This window comes from Marmota flaviventris, chromosome 7 (genome assembly GCF_047511675.1).
Source record: "Marmota flaviventris isolate mMarFla1 chromosome 7, mMarFla1.hap1, whole genome shotgun sequence".
NCBI classification, from domain to species: Eukaryota; Metazoa; Chordata; class Mammalia; order Rodentia; family Sciuridae; genus Marmota; species Marmota flaviventris.
In genome coordinates this window covers 73,353,911-73,381,473 of record NC_092504.1, presented here as the reverse complement: position 1 = coordinate 73,381,473, position 27,563 = coordinate 73,353,911, and the positions used below count along the sequence as shown (strand labels likewise).

Genomic DNA, 27,563 nt, shown 5'->3' with positions numbered 1-27,563 from the left:
CACACACGTCAGCAAAGCCCTGACAGTCATCCTTGACCAGGACAGCCACCTTCCTACAAGGTCTTCAAAAATAAACCAAAGAGATATAATTTAAGAAGGAAAAAAAAAATTCTGTGTACCTTCTCAGTAAAAGAATGGTTTTTTTTTTGTTTTTTTTTTTTACAAAAAAGGGTTCAGTGAATTTATGCCTTTATAAAAATATAAATTTTATGATTATATACCAACCTCCTGGAAATAAGAACAAGCTTCTCTTCAAACCAACTTAACTGATATGAATGATTTTTAATTGAAACAATTTGAAAAAAAAGATAATGTACATCAATTAAGTGACATAAAAAAAAGAGAAAAAAAAAATAATTTAAATATAAATTCAAGTGAACAATTCCAACTATCTTAAAGGAAAAACAGGAGTCCAGAGACACTCCACATATTTTCTTAATGCCTAAAGAATTATGAAATAATAGTACCTGTAAATGTGTAAACATGTAAATGTTAATATGATAATTAAAATAAATAGGAAACAGCCATGTCTAGTAGATAATCAACTACATAACTTTGAGTCCAAAAATATACTTATAAGATAAGTATATAAGTAAACTTATAAGATAATAACTTATCTTATAAGTAAACTTATAAGATAATTTGAGATGCATGGGATATAGCAAAGATTCAGTTCAATATAGCTAATGATATTATAGTGTTCATAACTCTGAGAAAAAAGACAATGAAATTCATTCAGATTCATAATATGATTTATTTTATATTACTTTTTATTATTACAGAACCAATTCATTCTAATTCTTTATAAGATAGTAACTCACATTTGTCATATCTAGTATTATCTAGATTGATTTAATTTTTAATTTCAAATAAATCAAAATATACTTGTGCATATATGGTACAAAGTAATGATATGATTAATAAATATGTTAAATAATGAAGTCAAGGTAATTCAGGTGATCTCCACCACCTCAAATATTTATCATTTTTCATGGTGAAAACATTTGAAATTTAATCCAAGCAATTTTGAAAGGAATATTATTATTTAGCATCTTCACAGCAATGAGGAATGTATCTCAAAAAAATAATAAAAAGTATGTGTCTCTTCAATCTGAGACTTTGTACCCTTTGATCATAATCTCCTCATCCTGCCCATCCCTCAGATTCTGGCAACCACAGTTTACTATTCTGTTCTATGCTTCTAAGAATTTAATTGTTCTAGAATGTATGTATGAGTGAGAATATATGTTATTTGTCTTTCTGAGTCTGGATTAATTTACTTTCCATAATATTCTCCACTTCCATCCATGTTGTCACAAATGACAAAATTTCATTTTTCAGAGCTGAACAGTATTCCATTATGTATACATACTACATTTTTTTCCCATTCATCTGCTGACAGGCACTTTGATTCCTTAACTTGACTATTGTGAATAGTGCTGCAATGAACATAAGACTGATGACACCTTTTTCACAAACTGATTTCAAATAATTTCCATAAATATCTAGAATTGGGATTAGTGGATGCAATCATTTTAAAATACATTTTCCAAATTTTCTTAGCCATAACTACAACCTTATAAAGCTATTAAATCAAAGATGCTCACATTCTACATAGGATTCAAAGCCAGTTCTTAGTTTTACAGATTAGAGAAAGTGCAAGGATAGTACTTGATCCCAAAGAAGAACAAAACCTTTGGCCTCCCTAGCAATTTCAAATGATAAAGGACTGATAGTCACTGCTGGAGAATGCTTTAAGCACATAGTTTCCAAAATGATGCAAAACTACTGTTTTCTAATCAAAAGAATAAATCACTGATTACCCCAGGAGGGATTAGGTAAGCCACACACACAGGTTACTTTCACATAGCCAAATGCCCACAGAAAATGTTAACAAAGATAAGTCAAAAGGACGAATTAAAATAAGGTTGATGTCTAAATTCTTCAAAAATAATCCCAAGAAATTGACCAAGATACTTAGCATAAACAATGTTTTTTGGAACCGGGGGTTAAACCTAGGGGCACTTTACCACTCAGCTCCAGCCCCAGTCCTTATTTTTTATCTTGAGAGAGGATCTTGCTAAGCTGCTGAGGCTGTTCTGACTCCACCTCCCAAGTAGGTGGGATTATAGGCAGTACCTGGCTCTGACATAAACAATTTACAGGGAAAAAAAAATATATACACTGATATACAGTTTCAGAGGTTTCAGTCCACCCTTGGCTGACTCCTTTGGTTGGGGTTAAAGCAGAATATTATGGCAGAAGTGATGCTGGAGGAAAGCTGCTCAGCTCATTGCAGCCAGGAAGCAGAGAGAAAGAGAGAGGAGGAGGGGCCAGGGAAAAGATCAACCTTCCACCAGGGCATGCCCCCAGTGACCTGCTACCTCCAACTAGGTCCCACACCCACTAGTCTGCCTAACTATCAATTGATGAATCCACTGGGGAGAAATGTGCCTTCATGATTCTATCACTACGCGAAAGCCCCACCGCTGAACACTCCTGCATTGGGGAACCCTTCAACACATGAGAGTTTGGGGGACAGTGTAAATCTAAACAATGCTCATTCTTAGTTTAGAAAATAGCCAGCCTTCTCCATGTATCAAAATAGACTCAACATAAGCTTTTACAATCACCCTCCATAATAAAATGGGGATAAGACCATACAGCCCCTTTGGCTGTTTAGAGGTCACCTTAGGCTCTGGATGACAAGCAGCCATCCCGTTAGGTAGCCATGTATGCTTCTCCATACATGAACTATGAGGAGAACCCTGGGTCTGGGATGTTGCTGAGCACCCATGTTCAGAACATGACACAGCCAGTTAAATCTCTCATCATGAGGAGAGATTAAAGGACACATTACAGTTGAAACTACGCAACAATCACAACAAGTAATATGAGTGCTCCACACAACAGGAAAAACTGAGTCCTGTCCTCTTATCTGACACTCCTATGTTCCAAAAAAAACACCAAAATTCAAAGAAATTGACTCACTAGTAACAACAACAACAACAATCTTGATTACATCAAAATTAGAAATATTTATGTGTCAAACACACTACCAACAGAGTGAATAGATAACCCAAAAGACAGGAGAAACTCTTCACAAATTAAGTAACTGATAAAGGATCAGAAATCCATAAATATAAAGAACTCCAAGTCAACAATAATGAAAAAATAAAACAATTCAACTTTTGAAAACGCAAAAGACTTCACGAGATATACACCAAAAATCCAATAGATCTCTATTATTTACAAAAAGAAAAATGAACAAGTTCTGGTGGGGACGTGGAGGAACTGGAACCCCTGCCTGCTGCTGGAACAATGGAAAATGGTGCAGCTGCAGTGGAGAACAGCATGGCAGGTCTTGGAAATCTTAACAGAAAGTCCTTATGACCCAGCCATTCAATATACCCCATTGAGGTGAAAGCAGAGACTCACAGAGATAATTCTACTAATCGCAGTATTACTCACAATAGCCAAAAAGGGGACAATGACACAGACTTTCATCAATGGATGCATAAACAATATAGTGGACAATTAGTTGTCCTTAAAAAACAAATTCCAACATATACTACAGTTTGGATGAACCTTGAGAACATTATGCTAAGGGAAATAAGCCAGTCATATGCAAAAAAATATCATATGACTGCAACAGAGAAAGTCAAAGATGGTTGCCAAGGGTTGGGAGAGGTGGGTATGGAGAGTTACTATTCAATGGTATGAAGATTGCATTTCAGAATATGAAAGAAAGGTCTGGAGGTGGATAGCAGTGATGGATGCTCAGTATAAATGTATGTGATGCCACTGAAATGTACATATAAAAATGGCTGAAAGGGTAAACTTCAGCTTGCATATAATTTACCACACATATACATACATGTGTAAAAAAGAATATTGACTCTTTCCTGAGTTTTGCACCATACTTATCATAAATCCAAATTCTTGAATGGATGTCTACAAGCTTAAATAAAGTAATGGCATTTTATCAAAATCAAGATCCAAATTGACCTACCTATGGTAGACGTCAGTACAATCATGTTTTAGTGCCAGGAAAAATGCACCTATGACCACTCCCAGAATGACTGCCACAGTTATCTTTTCAAAAAGAAAAATGAACATAAAAAAGGTAAGAATTTCAATTAGAGTTAAGATTTTTCATGTCATTTATTATTATATGACACATGGGTATATAATCATATCTCTCCATTTCAATAAACACTTTAATGGTGTGGCCAGAGTCCCTAGGAGAATATAAAGCAGTATATGTTATGAAAATGCTATCTAAATTAGATGGCAAATTAAGGTATCTTTTCTTCAGGGAATTGGCAGGACAACAAGTAGACTACTGGACAAGCTAAAATTACTCTCAGTGTCCACCAGGCACTGTCAGTTAAGGGTCCAGTTCAATTCAGGTACTGAACCCACAAATGCTACTAAAGTTAACAGACATGCAGGGATCTGGGGAAGTCATTTGGGAACAAATGAAACTCAATACTATAACAGTATTAAAATGTGAAATAATCTGTGAAGGACATTTATGGCATAAAGGAAAATAAAGTTTAAAAAAAAATGAAGAATGACCTGTAAAGAATAGTTTGAGAGGACCCTAATCTGGAAAGACTTCCAAATAAATGCTGATGGTTCTACCAATGTGCAATATAAACAGGTAAACAAGAGTCTTTACTTTCATACAGTATAACTTTTAAGAATATTCAATCTTTCAGTTTCAACACTCCATATTCTTAGTTTATTTTCATTCCAACTTATCATCTTATACTACCAATAAGTACAAGGATGTTTCCTATAGTTTTCAAAATTCTACAATTATCAGTCGGCTTTCAAACATTTAACAAAACAAAGAATTGCATGACAATATCATGCATAGTTTTATGAGGTTACACATATTATTCTGTCTTACATTAAAAAAAAAGAAAACTAAGCATTAGTAGTGATAATGGCCATATATATGAGCTTTGTGCATCTGGTTTGTTTTAAACACAAAGATGAAAAAGGAGTTCTTCCAAAATGTTACTTAGTCTTTGTTCAAATTTGTTGAACCAACATTTATCAAGGATGTGCTCTGAGGGATGTCTATAGCTTTAACTAAAAAAAAAATCTATAGATGTTCAATATGTTAATAGAAACAATGATTCTCAGACAGATTGATAACAATGTCTTCCAAATTGATTTAATCAGGAAAACTTTAGCACAATGAATAAACTATAAATAATTCTATATAGATAATTCATTTATTCTAAGAACTTCCAAATACAACTGCTGGCTAGAGGTCAAGTCTGAATCGTGTAAATAACTAGTTTAAATCAAAACATAGCTATCAGGTAACAGATAGGGTCTTATAAGAACAAAGCCATAAAACAAATCTGTCTTAATATTTTAACAAATCTATCTTCAAAACTTAGGCAAAAAGAACACTCCAGTTTAAGAATCCTAAACCACAAGGATCATTAAACTATGTTCCACAGGTCAAATGAGGCCAGCTACTGTTTTTTCTTCTGTTCACAAACTAATAACAGTTTTATAAAGTTAAAAAAAAAATCATAAAAATAGTATGTCTTTTGATATAAGATTTATATGAAATTCAGGATCCATGAATCAAAGTTTTAGGAGAACATAGCCAGGTTCATTTTTTTATGTATGACCTAAGGCTGCTTTCACTGTAATGTGAGAGGTAACTACCTGAGACAAGGACTATATGGACCTGAAAAGCCTAAAATATTAACTATTTGGCGCTTCCCACAAAAGAGTTTGCCTCTTCCTACAAAAACATTCCAGCATTTACAAAATTGTTGAGATTTGTCCCACTAAGCTAAGGGATCTCTGAGAGTTCTCCCCTTATTCTAGAGACTACTATTCTCTGAATATTGCTGGACTTCCTTTTGCAGAACTGAGTTCACTGATGAGACCAGAAGGCTGAACACCAAGCCTGGAGGCACTGGGCTTCTGTTTGCATCTTAAGGACACCTAGGACCAAATGCACAATCCTGGTGTATTTGCAAGTAGCTATGTCCTAATCATACTCTGTCCAGAACTACTACTTTGAGAAGCAAGTAAGAAACATAATACATAAATCATATGAAAGAATGAATGGATTACATCACATTGTTCAAAAATACATAATGCAGGTTGATAGATCTAAGTCATCTGACATGCTTCCAAATGACATCAACTTTGCTCTGAAACAGTAAAACTTTACCCTTGATTGCTAGGACATAAAACTGTCCATGGTCTGAGAAAAATGACAGATCAAAAGCACAACAAACATTTGCAGAAATTGACAATTTGACTCAAATAGAGATGCAGGCAATAATTAAATATGAAAATTATGATGGTTAATGTTAAATAGTCAGTAATACTTCATTAGAGCCAACAAAGGCCATCTTTCAGTACTCAACTGAAACTCAATGATTGATAATGTGCATTTGGTCCTAGGCCTCCTTAAGATGCAGACAGAGGCCTAGTGTCTCCAGGCTTGGTGTTCAACCCCAAACAATCAGCTAAACTGATTTCCTTACAAATGACAGAAAATGAACTGGAAGTTAGAAAAGCTCTGTATGACACAGGGGTTAAAAACAACAGAAAAACCTTGAGAAGTGATAATCAACAATGACCACAGAGCTAGCCAAAGAAGAAAATTACATTATATCATCCTAGTTAAGAGGGATAACCTGACAGTGAGTAGCCTTGTTAAGTCTGGTTACCATCTGTGCATAAAATGCAAACCGTTTAAAATCTCTCAATAAGGAAGGTGAATTATAAGGAACAGCACTTTGCATACAGGATCCTCCACCAGACAGTGGGCAGCCCAGACAATGGTCAGCCTAGAAAACCCTCAACTGTATTCATTAACATCAAGTTCTCTCACTGCCTCATTTCAAGGGCAAAACAACCTTCTTGCCCCTACTGCCTTTTGTCTCCCGTCCCTCTTCACCCTCCATCGGTGCTTAAATTTTCTGTATAGACCTTTCTGCAATTTGATATATCAATTATCATGTCTCTACCCTCATAACAAATGAATTGCGAGAGAACAGAAATGTTTATTTTTACTCATTTGTGTACTGCTTTCTGAGTTCCCAAAATGCAACACATGATCTTGTGAATGACTCTGCAAATGAAAGTGGACAGCTATGCAATACCCATACATATCTGAGACACATTGTCTTTATTTTTTTTTTTGAGGAAAATTATTTTCTACTCAATATTACCCATTATAATTTGTCTAAATCAACAAAAATTCTGGGTGAGGTAATCCAAGAATCACTAAGAAACTTTCCCATAAGTAAAACTTGTGATTTTTTTGTTGTTGTTTTTATATTGGCCACGATTACATACCAAATGAAGCAAGGATAATAAGTGAATGGAAGAGAATAAACCAATTCCTGAAGTAGATCATATCAAAACCATGTTAATTCTGCAGGGGTATTTCACAGCATAATTAAAAGAGTCTCAGATCACCTGAAATATGTTTTCTTCAGGATCACTCAGCAAGTTCTTGAAAAAACGCCAGACAATCCATCTGAACTGATGATAAAAGGAGGTGATATATGTGGTCTCCTTAAAGGCTGAACTCCTCTTCTTCTGACCACCTGAGAGTTGGTCTAACTCAGCTTTTGTTTCTCTGTAGATGGAGGAGTTGAGGTAAAACTCAACTAATGTTTCTATGACTGGTATTTTCCCCTTGGAAAGCTCTTCAGTCTCGCTGACTTTCAAATAAAAACGAATAAAGAACAAAAACTCTACTATCAGACAACAAGTTATTTAATCCATTTTTCTATGACTCCTTTCTTCAATAACAATTTTATTTTAGAGCCTGAATATAAAAATTACTAGCTTTATTGCCACTTTTCACATTAGGAATACACAGGTAAATGAGCTGGCTACTACTATGATTGTAATTACAGATACAGCAAACTCACTGACCTTTTCCTCCCAACTTGGAACCTAACTATTAAAATAAATATCTTCATACATAGTTATAATGTTAATATAAAAATCTGGTCCTTTTATTCTACATGTTAATGCATAAAAAATTGTTTCTCATTTATAAGTACTATAACAATGAGCATATTTATTTTTAAATGGACCCCCCCATAAAATCAAAACTAGCATATAAATGCTCACTCATAAATAAAACAAACAAACAAACAAAAATCCATAGCACTCACAGGTAAGAAAGCCTATATGCTGACTGGTATCAGAACACAACATTAATGCAAATTCACAAAGCCCTGTTACAATATCTTTCCATATCACAAAACCTCAGCCAAATCGATTAAGCAAAAACTGTGAATCTGAGACTGATGTACCTTCACGCCCTTCTTCCTCTCTGTTTAATACCATAGCAGAAAATTCTCCATTAATAATCTCCAAAAAGAAGACTGCAGGGCTGCTGTACAGCTCACAGGGATAACCTGCAAAAGAAGGCACTCCAACAACTCAACCCAATGGTCTTCGAAAGTAAAGAGGACTCACACAGTGTGAGACAGGTGAGACTAGGGAAGGCAGAATTATCATCTTCTCCCTCATTTTCATACATACATACATATCCAACCAAATCTGGACTCTTTAGAACATATTACATTAGTTATTATCTACAATAAGTAGTAAAATTCAATAAGCTTTCTAAATTTCCTCGAATTTATCAGTACTCCTTCATAAGACTAAGGATAAGTCCAGGAAGGAAGTTTTGAAGGCCCAGATGCATTGTATTCTCTGAGTTGATCCAGGAAATACTGGAATGGCAGTACTAATGACAACAAGATAGCTTTTCCACCTATTAAATTCATATTTCAAATTTATCATCTGTCAATCTGTCATAATTCCAAAGAGGAACAAATCCTTCAGGGTAGCATTCTGGAAAGAAAATGACCAGTACAGTACACCTGAACTCTTTCCTCCACTTGTAGTGGCATAAATCATCTAAACTTTGCCTGTAGTCTGTTTCTTATCTCCTCTGGACTCCTCAGACCCATACATGCTTGAGTATTTTTTTAATTTTTTTTTTTAGAGAGAGAGTGAGAGATATTTTTTTTAAAGAGAGAGTGTGTGGAGAGAGAGAGAGAGAGAATTTTTTAAATATTTTTTTTTTTTTTTTTTGGAGGCTGTTTATTCCCTTTTGGAATGGAAATGTCTACTCTGTTCCATTGTATATTAGAAACATGTAACTTACCTTTTATTATGTATATGGGCCCACAGCTAAAGTGTTACCATGGGTCTCACAGAATACTTTGGATTTAGAGTTTTGAGAAATGTAGGAATTGTTAAAGACTAGAGGAAATTGTAGGACTAAATGCATTTTGCATTATGAGATGGACATGAGCCTTTTGGGGTTGGGGCAGAATATTATGGTTTGGATATAAAGTATATACTTTAAGTACTTAAATACTAAAGAATTTAAGACTCGGTCTCCAATGTACAGAGATGGAGCTTTTAAGAAATTATTTGATTATGAGGGCTCTAACTTCCTCAGGAACCTAATTCATTTCATGGGATAATAATTAGAATAGATTACTTAGAAGTGGGACCTAATTTGAAAAAGTAGGTCACTGGGTTCATGCCCCGGAAGGATTTATTTTGTCCCTAACCCATTTCCTCTCCCCTCTCCACCTTTCCTCTCATTCTCTCCCTCCTCTTTCTCCCCTTCTACTTTTTCTTCTCTCTGTCTCTCTGTCTCTCCCTGTTTACTTCCCTCCCTCTTTTCCTTCCTCCCTCCCCCTCCCTCCCTCACTCCCTCCCCCCCTTCCCTCGACCACACCCTTACACCATTTTTCTGCCTCACCTCAGGCCCAAAGCAATGAAGCCAGTAGACTGTGGACTGAAACATCTGAAACTTGAAGCCAAAAACCATCATACTTTTTGTAATTAGTTTTTCTCAGATATGTGTTATAGGAATGAAGAGCTAACCCACACAGTCACTGGGAAGCAGTACAGCCACAGGACCAGTACAAACACTCTCACACACATATGCTGCAATATGAAGAAAATGTTTGGCAACAAAGTGACCCAGAATGTTTTAGAGTGGTGGAACCTGAGGTAAATTTATACAAAGATCAAACAGCACTCCCATCAACCCCTCTGTTCTCTCCCAGAATTCCAAGAATGAAGGATCTAGTGCATGAAAAAGTCAACCAAACCTGCTGATGTAAAGTACTCCAAAGCCTTCTGTGCAGGACCCTGGTACATTAGTTTTCCTGAGGCCAATAAGGTGAGGCTGTCAAAGAGCTTGAAGATGGAATACCGAGGGTGATTAATGGTAAAGATGATTGTTGGTCCCTGCTCAGAAATCCTAAGTCAAAAGAGGGAAGATAATGAATCATTACACATCTGAACCTTGCCTTTCCTAATAAAACAGTTTATTCTTACCACTAAAACGAGAGTTCACAGTTCAACTTCATTTTTTCTTATAGTCTTCTCACCTCATCTTATATTACCTACATGACACCTGGGGAATCTAAATTCAATGTTTTTTTTTCTATATTTTTTTATTTGTAGTTGGGCACCATACCTTTATTTATGTATCTTTTGGGTTTTTTTTTTTTTTTTAGTTGTTGATAGACCTTTATTTTTTAATACATGGAGCTGATGATTTATCCCAGTGTCTCATTTATGCCAGGGAAGTGTGCTATCGCTGAGCCACAGCCTCATTCCTAATTCAATGTTTTTATTAGTACTAAATTATTAGAAATTCACTTTAATATGCAATTAAAAAATTAAACATGTTATCATTCTTTATTATTTCAACAACACTGCAACTCAAAAAAAAATTCATGGTGGGCTGGAGATATAGCTCATCAAAAGTGCTTTCCTAGCATATGTAAGACACTGGGTTTCATACCCAGATATGCAAAAAAAAATATCAAGATTTTTGTGCACCTTAGTAATTATTATGAAAAAGTAGTAATTATTATGGGCTTTGTATCTTTAATAATAACAACTAAGGGAATTTTTTATTTGCTTGTTTTGAAAGAATTGTTCCTATACATTATTAATATTCTTTGTGTTCTAAACAGAATTTAACTTGGCAGCATTTATAATCAGTTTTTTTTTTTTTCCCTTGGAAGAGTTTTTCAGTGTTTATAAGTACCATAACAGCAATTAAAATACATAATCAAGATAAATAAAAAAGATGATTCTTACCAAGAAAAATAAAAAATAAAAACACTGGGCTTCTGAAAAGATGGTACATCCACAGTCTAGAATCTACTATAGGGCTTGTTAAAAATAAGATGCCTGGACAGTCCTCCTAGACACTGAATTAGAATTTCTGAGGATGATACAGGGAGTCCATATTATTAACAAGCTGTCCAGGCAACCTACAAATATAATCAAGTTTGAAAAGTAGTAATAGAGTAAATATTAAGACAATAGTCTGGGCTGGGGATGTGGCTCAAGCGGTAGGTAACACGCTTGCCTGGCATGCGCGGGGCTCGGGTTCGATCCTCAGCATCATATAAAAACAGAATAAAGATGTTGTGTTCACTGAAAACTGAAAAATAAATACTAAAAAATTCTCTCTTTCTCTTCTCTCTCTCTTTAAAAAAAAAGACAATAGTCATACAAATAATTCTCATTGATGATTTGTCTTCTATCGCTTTAGGATGAGTTTTCCTTTTTTCTACCTTGATAAAACAATGAACATTTTGAAGTATGTACTATGAGACTGCTAAACGCTTTAGAAATTCCTTCATTTTAATTTTCACACTATTGTCATAAGGTAGTTTCAATATTATAATTTCATAACTTTTAACAGGAAAAGCTTAAAAGTTAAGTGAATGCCCACTAAGTCACAATTATGAAGAAGTAAGGCTATGATTCTATCTCTGGTTTAATTTGTGGTAGAAATAGTGTTAAAAGGCCATTTCACATGAGTTATTACTATGGATGCAAAAAATAAAGGTAAAAATGTTCAAAGTAGATATTTAAAATGTTTATGAGCCAGGTGTGATGGTATGTGACTGTAATCTCAGCTAGGCAGGAGGTTGAGGCAGGAAGATTTCAAGTCTGAAGTTAGCCTAAGCCACTTGGTGTACCTCTGTCCCAAAATAAGAAGTAAGAAGGTCACAGGATCAGTGGTAGAGCACACTGAGGTTCAATCCTGAGAGCAACAACAACAACAACAACAACAAAACTTTAGGAGACCCACTTCAATCTACAAATTTGATTAGTTCCTAGTATAGTTTAGTAGTGTGCCAACGGTGCGCTGCCCCAAAGAGATTTGGGCAAGAAGACCAAAAATTTCAATAGAATGTGGAATAGATATAGCTAAGGGTTCCTTGTAGAGGCTAACAACCTAGGCTAAAGATGATACAAGTGGAACATCAAAAGGACCAACAGGACTCAGCTAAGAAAAGGATACTCCTGGTCAAAGAAACTCAGTGTTACAAAGCAAGAGGTGTGTTTATATATATCTGAGAGACAGTGAGTTGGTATTAAATGAATAAGGTAACTAAAGAGACTACAAAAAGATAATGACAAGCCTAAGATTGGCCCTTCTCTCAGAAACTGCAACAGTAACCAGTAGATATCTTCAAGCTGGTAGACAACTAGAAGCAGGAAGCAGAATTGTATGAGAGCCCTGCTACTCAAAGTGTGATTGGATGGGCAGTGGCATTAGTATCAGTATCTCCTCTTAGAGTCCTCTAGGGAACATCCTGGGCTCCACCTCAGACTTAAAGAAACAGAATCTACATTTCAATCAGACCCCAAGTGATGACTGTGCATAGTAGGGCTTGATCTCTGCCAGAGGCAGGATGCTTGAATGCTACCCAGTAAAAAAAACATAAAGGAAATAGTTACAATATTCTGTATCAATTCATCATTGTCTAATGAACACTGTCAGCAGAGCTGTAGATAATAAAAAATTTCCTGGGTATGTTCTATAAAGGAACCCGAACTCCAGGCCCATAACCTGGCATCTTCACTTATATGTATGTTGACATCTAGAGCATAAGATATTTAAACAAACAGCCATCTTTGCATCGTCCTGATTTTTCTCTCCTATCAGAAACTTTCTTACGAGTGCATGGCCATCAGAGAAAGCAAGGTAAGTACTAGGGGAAGCCATGAAGGTGGTGTGTCAGGCACCTTAAATTATGAAGTAGAGGGGTTTCCAGAGGTAGGAGACAAAGATATAGCCCAGAGCAAGTGGCAGACTGGTTGCATTAAACAATTAAATCATAGACAGACCAAGTAAGTGAATATATTAAAATAAAGGGAGTCACATCTCTCATGGTCTGAAGTGACTTGCAAAGGCTGAAAGGGAAAGAACTAAAAATGACACAGAGATATTGGACTGGAAATAAAAATAATAATATGAACTCATGGGTATCTAAATATATACTCTTATAAACAGCAATAATTACAGAAGTATGTTTACATGTTTTTTTTATAATATACATACATATATACACAGAGAGAGACACACACAGAGAGAGAGAGAGAGAGAGAAAGAAAGAAAGAAGGACTGAAAATATTGCTCAGGTGTAGAGTAAGTGCTTAGCAAATATGAGGCCATGGGTAGGAACCCTGCCACACACACAATAAAAACCCCACTACACACATACACACACACACACACACACACACACACACACGTCTGTATACACACATATAAAATTCATCCAGGACCAATGTTTCCAAATAAAATAGAATATATTTCCATATTTTATATAAACACATACAGTAGGCCCACGTATGCCTACTGAAGATCTAAAAGCAATGCGACTCCAATAGCAGTGAGCACAATAGCAACCACATTTTGGTTTCTTAATATTAATTAAACCAGAACAAACCACATCCATCCACAAATAGCTAACTCAGGAAAAGTGCAACACAAACATGGAACATCACAGTGACTACAAAGTAAAGAAATGATGGAAGAATGATCAGGGAGAGGTCAAAAGAACACACAGACCATTGAAAAGCCATCCCCTAGTCAAATCAGGATCAATTTAATCATTAAAACAGTGAAGAAAAGCAGATTCCAACCCATTGCATCACACAGAAAATGAACAGGGGAAAAACTCTTCCTTAGATAAAATGTCAACAATTCCCTCTTAGGCAACTACCACAAGAACAGGAGTTATTAGCTTACGCTAAAATTGGTGGGTGAGACTTGAGGAGGAACACAAACTCGGTATAATAGGCAATTATCTTCCCAGAAAAAAAATACTAATCTACTCTAAAGAAGAAAAGTACTTTCCCAGCAGAGAAGCCCAGCAGACCCCAACATGATCAAATGACGGAAGTTCACACCACCTATGAGACTGGAATCTGCTCATGGAACATAGGGATGGACCCAGTAGAGGGTCACACCATGAAATCCACCAAGACTTGCAAGGGCGTGACGGACAGGAAAGGACTGTGGAACTCACACAGATTATCAAAACCAACCAAAACAGGAAAGCCAGAAAAGACAGGTTTCAGTGAAGAATCCCAAGGCACTGCAGGAAACAGACACTGCAGGGGAAGCTGGTGACATGTGACTAGAGTCTAAGCACTGGATGGTTGTGAAACCACCACTGTCAACTTCCTTACCTGAAGGCTGGTGTAGTGGAATGTCCTTGCCTCTTGGAATTTACACTGGGGAGAATTTACCAGAGATGGAGCATGAGGTCAGAAAAAAACTTACACAGGTGGAAGAAGAGGGGAGCAAATGCAGTAAAATAGAAGTTAGGGAATCCAGGTGAGGGAACTGGGAATTTTTTTTTTTTCTTTAAATTTTTCTTGGAACTTTCCTGTCAGTTTGAAATAATTTTTTATAATTTTAAAGAAGATGTTCAAAAATTAATCTTAAAAATTTCTCCTATTACATTCCTGCCAGTCTCCTTTCTTGATAGAAATGAATGACTTTTTTTCCCATTGTTCTACTTTTCCAGGCCCCCACTTAGGAGTCATAATAGGCCAAGTCCATTTCCTAAGCTGATCCAGTTGGTTCCACCTTCAAAAAAGACCCAGAACACATGCTTTTCTTACCACCTGACCACCAGCATCCTAGGACAGGGCCTACTTCTGCAGCTATTTCTTGGTGTCCTTCATTCACCTTGGCCTCATTGTGCAGTCAATGCCAACACTCTCAAAATGTCCCTGGACCTTAGCAGCACAAAATATGTTTCACAGGGGCCAATGAGGTCTATGTAATCTGTCCCAAGCCCAACTTTACTTTACATAATTTGTAATTGGCTGAATTGTGGCCTCTCCAAAACTGATATGTAAAAGTCCTAACACCCAGCACCTCAGAATGTGGCTACCTCTGGAGAGTCTTTAAAGAGGTCACTAAGATTTTAGAAGGTCATTAAGTGGTGACTCATCTGACTGTGTCTAATGAAGGATCCAAGAAGAAACAACTTGTAGACACCTTGATCTGAAATTCCAGCTTTTAGAGCTGGAAGAAAAGTAGTATCTGTTATTCAGCCCCCAGCCTGAGGTCTTGTTATAAGAGTCTAGCAGCCAACCTGCACTGGGTTCTGTCCCTCTGGCCTCTCTGATGCTCCACACACAACAATCATCAAGCATGCTGTGCCTCAGGGCCACTGGCTGCTCCTTCCAACCAGAACTCTCTGCTGACAGAAAAAGCAGGACTCACTCTGTCACAGGTCTCTTGTAACATACTTGTGGTCCTCCATGACTATCCTATTTTTTAAAACAATTCCTCACTCCCTTCATGGCCTTTCTTCCCCAAGTTGTTCATTCATTTTTCTTAATAACACTTTTTGTTTCTTGACTATTTCTCTTTAAGAAGAAAGGAAAGAATTTTGCTCTTCACTTCTGAATCCCTGGCCACCTGAACCTCTGGTACATAGAAGTGATCCAATTGTAAATAAATAAAACAACAATGTTCCTACAGTATTTACCTTTTCAGGAGCAAAAGTACAGTATTTGCTGTGCTTATATGTAAACCAGTTGTTGGTCGATCCAAGAACAAGACGGGAGGATCAGCAATCAGCTCCATTGCTATACTGGTCCTTTTTTTCTCTCCTCTAGATAAAACCTAAAACACAGATTATTACATTATCAACAAGAACCACTATGGTCACCACCATAGTGAATTAACTTCATTCGGTGGATTAACTTCAGTCCTATAAGATATACTTTCTCTATTACCCTCATTATTCTGAACAAGAAATAAATGGACACCTGAAAGAAGAAGGAGGTCTCTATTTGAAGAGATAAGTGCCTGGAGGCTAAGGGCAGAGGATCCAAGTGGCTGGACCTGATATGAAGCTCATACTTTTAACATTCTGTATATTCCTCACCAAGTCAAAAGTTTAAAGACAGTGAGTAACAAAACTAAAAGATATGGAACTGTCACAGTGAAACCACAGTCTAAAACAGGAGATAAAGCTAGGAGATGAAAAAGGAAAACACCTTAAGTATTCTATTAGTCTTCTAACAACAACCCCCCTTCCCCGCCACACACACACTTCATTACTTCTGACAAAAGTCCCTGAGTGGACTTATAAGAAAAGGGTACACTTGAAGCCAGGAGAGCTCTCGTTCTACTATAACACATAAGCACTTTTTAATTCCCATAAGATTTTCTAAATTGATACCATCTGCACCCTAACTCAATACAGAATTCCCAATTAATCATTTCAGATAAAAGCAGGAGGTGGGATAGTCCGCAGGTACCTGGTTCAAACTTTTCAACCAGTCAATATTATTGTGTGTGCTGAGAGGACTAGAATAGTTCTGGGGAGAAAGGCAGTAGGGAACAATTCTCAAATGAAGAGTCTCCAGGAGAAATAATCAAACGCAACTCATAGCCCTTGATTGGGAACTTTTAATAACTGAGCTTTAAAAAGACATCTGAAGACAATTTGGGAAATGTGGATGAATATGGTTTGACATAGGTGATGATATGAGGATATAATGTTACTCTTCATTTTGTTAGTTGGTAATGGCTTTGTGGTAAGGTAGGCAAACGTCCTTTTTTCCCAATGCATATAAGTATTTTGGGGTGAAATATCATACAAATTTGTATAAAATAGTTCCATAAGACAGAGTTATAATAATTATGAGAGATGTTAACAATTGAGAAATCAAGGTGAACAGTACTAGTAATTATATTAATTTCTATATAATTAACATAATAATAGATACATACTAAACATAATGTATAATATATAAATAATACAATGTACATATAATATATAACTATTATATTAATTACCCCAAATCACATCATTATAGTAATCTAATCAGACCATCTTCTCTAGATTTCTGTTATGTTCAAAATATCATAAAAACTAAAACTATATAAAATTATTTGATACTATTAGATTATATTAATTATAAGAAATCAAAAACAGCCTTTACATATGTTCCCCAGAAATCCAAGAAAGTAACTAAAGACAATGAGTGCTTAATGGTAAAGAACAGAGTTAAAAAAAAAAAAAAAGTACCAAACTGGAATGAGAAGACCAAATAAATAAAGAGAGCCAAGGAAAATAAAATCAATACTCAGTAATAAAAAATAAGTAGCATTACAGGACTATTTTTCTAATTAAAACACTTCACATAAAGCCTATCAGCAATTATAATAGGAAGCAGCAGCCAATAGGATGCTCCACCCACATTCTTCATTTTTTTAGGAGGGAAGATCAGGGGCTTCATTCAAAGACACTACATTCTAAAAAACTTATTATCACATACAGCTCCAAATATCTGCTCAGCAAAACCTCCACGTGGAGCGGTAAACTGTAAAGTTCAATCATTCTCTCCATGATCCTGCAAACCCACAAAAGGTTGAGTTACTTAGTCCATTCTATTACTCTTGCCCACAAACGTACTTCTCAAACCTAAGAGCCTGGTAGGTGAGTCTGGAAATAAATATTGGCAGAAAAAAAAAATGGGAATGAGGAGAGGATGAGAAAAAAAAAAAACTGCCAAAGATAAGCTATAGAAAAAATTAACAGCAACGCAAATTAGAAGTCAGTCCTACAGTGATCAAATATAATTCTGGAAGTCAAATTACAGACAAGTTATATATACAAAGAAATAATACCTGGAACTTGTCATTTATCAATTCCAGAAATATGCCTCAAAAAAGCCATGAAACAAAGGTCCCAGGAAGAAGAGAAAGAAAAGAGCAGTGAAAGTCAGGAAGAGAAAAACAGGAAGAAGAAAAGTTAGTGCAAAGATATCAAATGAGCCCTGACTACAGCAATGAGACCACACTCCACTCCAGGGATTCCACCATCTTTGAGATTGTTTCTCCAGCTTCATTTCCACCTTCACAATAGCTATGTAGTCATTTTCTCATCATTACGGAAAACAGCCACACATCATAAGAAACTTCTGATTAAGGTCACACTGTCCACACAGGGAGGTCCGCTTTCCTGGCTACAATTCTACCAGTTTTTTTCACATTACCTTGGAATTAGCCACTTCATTTAGATCTAAATCCTCAATGACTTTGTTGATCCTCTCATTTTTTTCATGATTTGTCATAGTTGTTGGAAGCCGAAGAGCTGCTGAGAACTGCAAATTTTCTCTCACTGTCAGGGTGTTCATCAAGACATTATTCTGAAAGAAAATACAATTTTCAAGAGACATACTGAGTCTTTTCTTAGACTATTCCTCTAGTATATGTAACTCAATAGATGAAAATAACAAACCCAAGGAAATGCTGTAGTTAATGCTGTGTTTTCAACTCTGCTAACTACAGAGACTCCATACACAGACAGATGCAGAACTCAGGGAGGAATTTCAACACCCATCTGAACATCCAAGTGGAGCATAGGGAATTATGATATGACTACTGGCAGACACATTCAAGTATGTTCTCAGGAAGGAAAAGAGGCAGGAAGGGCAAAAACAGATATCAGCAGACCCTTCTGAAAATGATACAAGTAGAATTGATATCCATGCCCTACAGAGGTCATATTCCAGGTCCTCTCTGCCTTTCCATTTAACTCCACCCTCTTTCTAATAGGAAATTATGAGAAGCAGATGTAAGAAAAGTTGATTCTATGAGTATGTCACATAATCAACTGGAAGCAAAATAAACTGCAAACCAAGGCACTTGCCTATATAGAAATACATGAAACCTAAAAGTAAACCAACTAATACTTACTTGAACCACATAACCTGAATGATATTTGAAATTGGCAGGTCGAGGTTCTCCATTGATCAAAACATCTCCAGATAATCCACTTGGGTCTTTCCTTGCAGCTAAAATGTTTAACAACCTACAAAAAGACAAACATGGTGAGTTTTTTTTTTTTTTTTCCCTTCAATACAGGCCACCTCTCTCAGCTACTGTTAGTTCAAATTCTGTTCAAGCTATAAAATTAACTAATCAAGAGATATATGACTTAACTAAAACTTAGTACATGTGTGTTTGTGTGCTTCTGTGTGTGTGTATGTGTATGTGTGTTTACATTCAAATCCTCATCTTCCTTTTCATTTGTGCTATAAGAAAGCACAGAAATATAAAAGCAAGGCAAATTTGGCTTATCCTGCATAGACCTCCCAAAGGAACCTCCTGTCCATCTGACATTGGTGGATCCAACCCAGGAAATGTGCTCTTTTATCTAAATGTGTCTTCAATTATTCCTATGTTCCATCTCCCCACATTTAATATTATTCCCTTCTTATTCTTCCTCATTAGCTCATAATAGGTTCAACAGGTGTACTTCAACCACTTTATGATGCTGTATTAGTAAGACTGATAAAAGTTATTTCTAAAAGCACACTGAAACTACAAAAAGACAGCTGACTTATAATTTCTGTTATACTCACAAAGACTTGTTTTGACCTTTGGGTACCATAATGGCGTTGAGACCAGGTTTCATGATTCCACTGAAACACAAAAGCAAAAATGAGTAATTATTCCATTTTAAACAAAGTTCTATTAAATTAGGATCTATGTCAAATACATTTAAGGAAATTTCATGAAATTGCATCAGATTCTCATTAACATCTCTTAATTATTTTTTTTTAAAAAGAAGCAGGAAATTACTGAAAATAGGTATATTCTGACTGAACAGAACTTAGTTACATTCCTACCTGTAATTTTATGCTCACATAGTGTGTCAGTCATTTATATTAGACTTGCCCTTGCCTTCCTTTCTTAATAGGAATAGGATGGATGTCCTGGGAGTAGGGCAACAGACACCAGCATCTGGGAATACAGGATGGGAAGCAGTGAGAAAGTAGAGGGGAAAAGTTGTAGGCTGTGAAGAAGCTTCTATGAGAAAATAAAAGAACTGAACAAATCAGTAATTACATTAAGACTATGAAGAGGCATTTTTTCACTGTTTTTAAATAGACTTTTTAAAAAATACATTTTTTAAACATGCAAAATGTGTGAAGAATCTACAGTGCTAGATTGGATTGGGTGCATTAATTAGAAGTAATAGGTTTTAATCTACACAATAGTTATAGAAGAGTATAGATGGAAGGGTGCTGAGGAACCATCTGCCATCCACCACTCCACTTACCCCTCCTGGACAGAACCACAACCTCATGCACTTGCATAAGGGATTCAGTTTTATTTTTTTAAACAAAGTTATATATATATATTTGTGTTTGTGTGTGTACGCATGTTCATGCATACATATATTCTCTAGGCATGTCCACAGAGGTGGTTTAATTCTAATGACACATGAATAGCAATGAGCATTCTAAACACTCAGATGATGGTTTATAAATACCATTCTCCACAATTCCACAGAATGAACATCAGCTGATTCTGGCCTAGGATTAGTGCACAGTTTGGATTTTTTTTTTGTAATAGGATTAAACCTAGGGACTCATACATGATAAACAAGCACTCTATAATTGAGCTACAGCTTCAGCCTTTTAAAAATTTTACTTTGATACAGGGTCTTTCTAAATTCTCCAGTCTGGACTTGAATTGTGATTCTCCTGTTTTGGTGTCCTGAATAACTAGGATTACAGGTATATGCCTCAACATTAAAAGTGTTTGGAACTTCTAGCTATAACAAGAAAATACTCAAAGAATGAAAGAATAAGTCAAAACAGTGAAGGAGGAAGGGAACTCAAATAGAACGGTCTCCCACTGACTAAGTTCAGACCAACAGAAGTATCAAGATAAATAACAATAATACTACATTACCACTAAGTGTTATTGAAAGAGGAATCCTTGACTATTGTCAATAGAGTAAATTAAAGAGCAAATGGTAAACTGAAGCTTTTTCCTCTTAGTTTCATGCAAATTATGAGATAATGGAAATAAATCATCCTTTGGTAATTATCATATTTTCTTATCTAGACAGGAGTCATTAATGGGAGCTGAAGCTGGTGAGTTGGACTATAATAAGGAGCAAGATTCTTTATTAATGTCAGAGCACCACCCTTCACAATAGTAATGAAGTGCAAAGAGGAAAATGGTGACACTGTGGTGAAATTTGGCAGACAGATGCATGACCAGGTGATCAATTTTAACATCACCTGGAGTGGGATGGAATTAGAAGGTACCAGTCTGGATGAGCCTGAAGAAACATGATGTGGTGAGGAGCACAGTGATGGGCAGCCCTCAGAACCACTCCTGCCTTCATTCTGAGGATACCTGTCTCCTCAGCTGCTGCCAGACAACAAATGAGTGATTACACAGGAGAGGGTCCTTCTTTCTAGAAAGTAAGGCTGAAAGAGCTAGGGATAGAAAATCATCATGTGAACAGTCTGCTCTCAAATGATTCCCAAAATACACTAGTAAAAATGGATGAAAAAGGAGACACAGTAGGGCTAGGCACAGTGGCATGCGCCTGTTATCCAAGTGGCTTGGGAGGTGGAAGCTGGAGGATGTCAAGTTCAAAGCCAGTTTCAGCAATTTAGTGAGGCACTAAGCAATTCAGTGAGACTCTGTCTCTAATAAAAAACAACATAAGACTAGGGATGTGGCTCAATGGTCAAGTGCCCCTGAGTTCAATCCCCAGTACCGCCCCCCCTCCAAGAAAGAGACACAGAGATGGGAGTAAACAGTGGAATGTAAACAGGTAAGGAGTCTAGTGAAAGGATTATGTTTTTGCAGGTTTATGTTTGAAATCATTTAAAAAATAATCATGAATCTGAAAATTTCCCAAAGAGAAGAATGAATTTTCCTCACCATTATATGAATATTCATAAATCTTCAGGAATGGATAATTTTTTCCCATAGATATTAAACATTGGTAAGGAAAAGTTCAAGCGCTGTGTATGAAGACAAACTAAGCTTAAGGGAAAGTTTTTCATGAGGTATGAAAATCTTTTCAATTCTCAAGGTCAAATTTGGTTTAACTTCTTCTTACAAAAGGAAAGCAAACAAGTATCCAAAGGAAAATCGAGATTCTCACCACATTTCTTGGAATATACTTACTGTTTTGAACGGTGACTTGTGCTATCAAATACAAATAAAAAATAATATGAGTAACTCTTCCTCCATCCCATACCCTACTAACCTGAAGTGAGCAGATAGGAGAAAGATCTGAAACACAACAACCAAAAATGGGTGTCCTTTCCCACAGATACTTACACCAGAAACATGAGAAACAACAGTCCCTGAAATTGTAAAAATTGAAAGAACTTCAAGATTTGACTGCACTTTTATTAGCCCAAGAGCACAAAACCATGATCCCTGTCCTTTGTTGAGAGGCACAACACTGAGCCTTAAGCACAACAAGAAGTCCTGAGCAGAGGTGACACTTAGGGTATCCCATCACTAGTCTACTTGGAGGAAAAGATAATCTAGAGGTGTTTGGGAGTGTGGCTCAGTGGCAGCAAGATGGCTCACTGTGCACAAGGCCAAGGGCTTGATTCCTAAAACCAAAGTGGGCAGGGGCAGGTAAATGTACCCTCACATGAAGAATGAACTTTATATGTATTTAGCCTACACATATTCAAATCAAATTACCTTTTACCTCTTTCAACACAAAATCTGAAAGTACCAACATTTTCTTGATTATCTCACAAAACTCTTGTCAGCTTTTCATAAGTCAATTCTATCTAATCATTAACAAAGGATAAAAGCTTTAGATCCACTATTCCTCTTCTTATTCACCTGGTCAGGATTTCTTAACCAACACAAGAGAGACAAGAAGCAGGCATGACAGCAGGTATTGCCAGAGAAGAGTTCCAATCCTGCACAGAGCCCCTGAGCTCAGCCCATGAACCCTCAGATCCTCACCATTTTTCTCTCAGGCACACCCCAATACTGTCTACCCAACCCTGTCACTTCCTTGTCTTCTGAAAGATGTTAGGCACTACTGACAATAAAGACCACAGATGCATACAAAATGTCAAGAAAACAGGTCAATCACCTGATTTTGTATAGAGCTACAACCATACCAGGACTCTTATAACCACTTTCCCAGCCTTGGAGAGTCAGAAAAAGTTGCTTGCTTACACTAGGAGTAGTTATTTCCTCTAGTAAAAGACAAAACAAAACAAAACAACAACAACAAAAAAAAAAGTGTTGCCAGGGCAAATCCAAATTCATTTCCCCTCATGATTATCTCACAAAACTCTTGTCAGCTTTTTATTAGTCAATTCTATCTAATCATTAGAGGGAAGCACAGTTATCTAGCAATCAGAGAAACATTAACAACCCTAATGGTGAGCATCTGTGAGCTCAGCATCTGTGAGCTCATATAGACACAAGCAGCGAGAGGTTCCAAACTCACTGCCACTTTAATAATTAAATGACACATTAATTGCACAGCCATAAAAACAAACAAAACATGATGCAGTTAATAAATTCTCTTCAAAGTTTAAACTACTTGATAACTGATCCAATCATATCAGTCCTTGTTTAGCCTAAAGGAAGGAAAGCATGCATCTATTTGTCTCTACAAAACTTGTACTCAAATGCTCACAGCAGTCTATTCGTAGTAAGCAAAGCCTATAGGTCAATAAAGTGAACTTTTAAAAAATTCATGCACATACCTGATATTTGATAGTATTTCTTTCTCAACTGTTCTATGTTGGAGCAGAGAGCCACTCTTCACTTGTACTCGATAGCAGATATTATGAAAACTCAACACAGCACCTTGGGTAATTGTCTCCTGGTCACCAGCGATCATCTCAGGGAGGTCATTGGTGTGTCTTTGTAGCATTGGGATAACAACCTGGTCACTACTGGAAGACATCTTCAGAGGTTTTGCCTTTCTGTGGAGGGAAAAGTAATAGTAAGTTGATATTCCATATAAATGAGATTGTAAACTCTAGATATCAATTCATTGAAAACAAGATGGTTTTAAACTGTGCTGCAGTGAGTAAATTCTTTTCCAATGAACAGCCTGCATCACTATAATAAGAATAACCTTAGAACCTAAAATGGGAGACAGATGAAACTTTAAATGCTTGAACTCAAATTAGATGTCAGATAAATTCCAATAAGCAAAATAGCTGAGTATGAAAATTACCTACAACTCATAAAGGAGAAAAAAGACAAGTGAGCCAGGTTATTGGCAGATGCACACCTGTAAACCCAGTGAATCTGAAGGCTGAGGCAGGAGGATTGCAATCTCAGAGGTCAACCTGGGCAACTTAGCAAGACCCTGTCTCAAAAGAAATATAAATGTACCTCAGTGGTACAGAACCCTTGGGTTCAATTCCCAGTACTTAAAAAAAAAAAAAAAAAAAGGTAAGGACTGCTCCTGACTTCAAAAAGCATATTATGATACAGCTTCAGTTCAGGGACAGCCTACATGAGCATCATAATATCCCCTGTACTTTTTTTAATGTTGGAAGTGTTCATAGTGTTGTTACCAAAAAGGGCTTAGACAAGCAGACAGGGATAGGAGAATTCTATGAATTTAGAGTCCAGACTTCACATATCTGGTTATTATGTACTTTCAGTCAAGTAAGAAGGTAAACTCCAATATTGTTTACAATGCAACAGATTTCATTACTAGGAAAACATTTAAATTCTAGGAAGATATCAAATTAAGTATAAAAATGATTAAGTTAATTAAACCAATAATTAAGCAAATCAAGACTTGAAAACAAAAACTGAAAAAAGAAATCAAAATTAAGAATTCAAGCCATAAGTGGTTGTGCATACCTACAGTCCTAGCTATATGATTAGGCTGAGGCAGGATCATCATGAATTCCAGGTAGCACTGGTAGTACAGTGAGACTCTGTCTCTTATAAGAAAAATAAGGGACTGTGGGGGTGTAGCATAGTGGTAGAGTGCATGTTTGAGACCATGGGTTTGACCCCAGTACAGGGGAAAAAAACATTAAGCGTTCAATAGTTGAGTTTAGCTACAGTTTAAACAATGACAATGGAAGAGAATTAGTATAGTTTACTGAATTGAAGAGAATTAATAAACTTTAGTTTTCTGAATTGAAGAGAATTACATAAAAGAGGATAAGGAACACAGGGCATGATAGGAAGAGTCTGATCTACATGTAACTAGAGATGTGGGAGAAGAGGGAAAAATGAAGCAGCATCAGTCATTAAAGAAATACTGGCCATAGTTTGGAGGTTGAAGTACACGGACTGAATGTAAGGGCAAGACCACAATTTTAAAGTTTAATATGTTGGAGGCAACAGCAACTTCAGAATCCATATGAAAGATCTTTGTCATTCCCATCCCTTGACCTTCTCTCCTCTAATGATCTTGTCCTCCCTACTCTGCTTCACTATGCCTATTTCTGGTCCCCCTTGTCTATACAATATCACATCAGTACCACTATACAAACAGCTGGTAACTCTGGTCCCCTTTGTTTTCCAGTATAGTTATATTGATTAAAATTCCTTTACTGCTTTTTGACATTACTTTTTCTTCCAGTTTTTAGAGGCTAGTGGCTGGACCTAAGTTGCTGGGACTCCACCACATTGGACCTCTGGCCTAGGACTTCAGAAACAACACTTAAAGCAAGCAAAATTACAACTATGATATTTACAACTACGACAAGCCATTTCAAGAAGTACACTTAGAACATGCACTGTTGCATGCATTATGGAAACACTGAGAGGGCTCTTCCATTGCCAATCCTCAGTCTCCTCTGCATCCTTGTGTGACACACACGAAAGACACAGCCCTCAAAAGTAAATGCCAGGTAAAGCTTCTCTGAAGAGACACAATGTTATCCCCTTTATTGTCACTAAACTGTGTGACAGACCATTCTGTTTTCATTATGGCCTCCTTGGTGTAACTTTATTAAGTGCAGAGGGCCCTTGGGTCAGCCCATGTCCATTGTAATGTGCTCCCTCATGGCAGCTTTCTACTCTAGGTTATATATGATTTTGTAAACATCATATTTATGCTGACGTCAAATGCTTCAAGGATGCTTAATGACAATAAATGCAGAAACAGATTTTGCATGCTTGTGTAATTTAATACACCTTGTTTCAAAAAGAATGTGTTTCCTAAGAGAATTCCTGTATAATACCCAGGACCTGGAATAAAGATGCCCAGTATACATTTGTTACTATGAATCTATATATATATTTCTGAAAAAATAATCAACAATTACATTTCCATTATTAGGTAAGAAAATAAAACAAGGTACTATTATAGATACACACACAAGCTGATATATTTTCAACTTAATTTTTTTGGTCATATATTTGAACATTTTTAGCATTATTTTTATATGTATTATAAAAGGCTAGTTAATTTTTAAAGTTAATTATTAAAACTTAACCACTCACAGAAAAATTACAAAAGGAAATTCAATAATTCTTTAACAAACCACCCAAACTTGGAGTTAAACTTCATTTCCTGTAAATAAAAAAAAAGACCCAATATATTAGTCAATGCCTTTAAAATATGTATGTGAACAGAATTCTCCTACACCTTTAGGAACTCCTATGCTCAGTAAATTTATGTCCATTCAATATCAATTCCATTTATCTTCACACACGTGGAGACAGGTAAGGATTTTACCTTAACCAACCTGCAAAAACCCACTATAATCAACTGCTCCACCACATCATTTTCTGAAAATCCATTCTGAATCTTCAGTTTGTATTTCATAGTCATTTTCAAATGAAACTGCCAGGTTCTGCACATATAATAAGGACTTAAGACTCTCCACTTGAGCCTATGAATATCCAGTTGGCAAGTAAAAGAAAGATTAAAATCTTGGAATCTCTGGATCCATGTTACATCTGTCTCCTTTACTCTCAGCCACCTTGGATTCTGGAAATGACAGACCTGACCAATAAACCCCTTGTGATGAGTGGAAACTACCCCCGCACATACCACACAAAACACACATACACATACAACTAGGAAATACCAGCTTTCTTATATCCAACAGGTTCCCACCAGACCAATTGTGAGAATGATCATTCATGCCATAGTCTGACAAAAGCTGCCTGACTATGGATACTTCTATCTAGTTCCCCTTGTCTTAATAATCTAGAAGTTCATATCAATGCCCCCAAATACAGGGTCTGGAAACACTGGTCTACTTCCCAGTATACCTATACTGATTAAACTTCCTTTCCGCTTTTCACCATTACTCTTTCATTTGATTTTGAGACAAGGGACAGAACTGATTTGCTAACTGCCCCCCACCCCACCCCCATTTCATCAGGCCTCTGGACTAGGACTGAACTCTGGTTAACAAAAACTCCCATCATCTCA

At 36.3% G+C, this 27,563-nt stretch overlaps 1 protein-coding gene across 2 annotated transcripts in view; it reads right to left on the bottom strand.

Annotated features, from left to right (window-relative positions):
- Positions 1 to 27,563, bottom strand: part of LOC139706425 (broad substrate specificity ATP-binding cassette transporter ABCG2-like) — a 36,492-nt gene that overhangs the window by 8,145 nt on the left and 784 nt on the right. Inside the window, exons 1-10 of one of the 2 annotated variants that reach the window (XM_071614439.1) lie at positions 23,905 to 23,988; positions 20,029 to 20,143; positions 19,762 to 19,821; positions 19,094 to 19,208; positions 18,391 to 18,543; positions 15,870 to 16,006; positions 10,152 to 10,303; positions 8,325 to 8,429; positions 7,474 to 7,721; positions 4,013 to 4,095 (exon numbers count right to left, since the gene is read on the bottom strand). In XM_071614439.1, the coding sequence (XP_071470540.1) occupies positions 4,013 to 4,095; positions 7,474 to 7,721; positions 8,325 to 8,429; positions 10,152 to 10,303; positions 15,870 to 16,006; positions 18,391 to 18,543; positions 19,094 to 19,208; positions 19,762 to 19,814 (1,046 nt within the window). In that variant the 5' untranslated portion in view covers positions 19,815 to 19,821; positions 20,029 to 20,143; positions 23,905 to 23,988. Of the gene's footprint in view, positions 1 to 4,012; positions 4,096 to 7,473; positions 7,722 to 8,324; positions 8,430 to 10,151; positions 10,304 to 15,869; positions 16,007 to 18,390; positions 18,544 to 19,093; positions 19,209 to 19,761; positions 19,822 to 20,028; positions 20,144 to 23,904; positions 24,127 to 27,563 lie in introns of those variants that run through there. The other variant, XM_071614438.1, reaches the window with a different exon arrangement.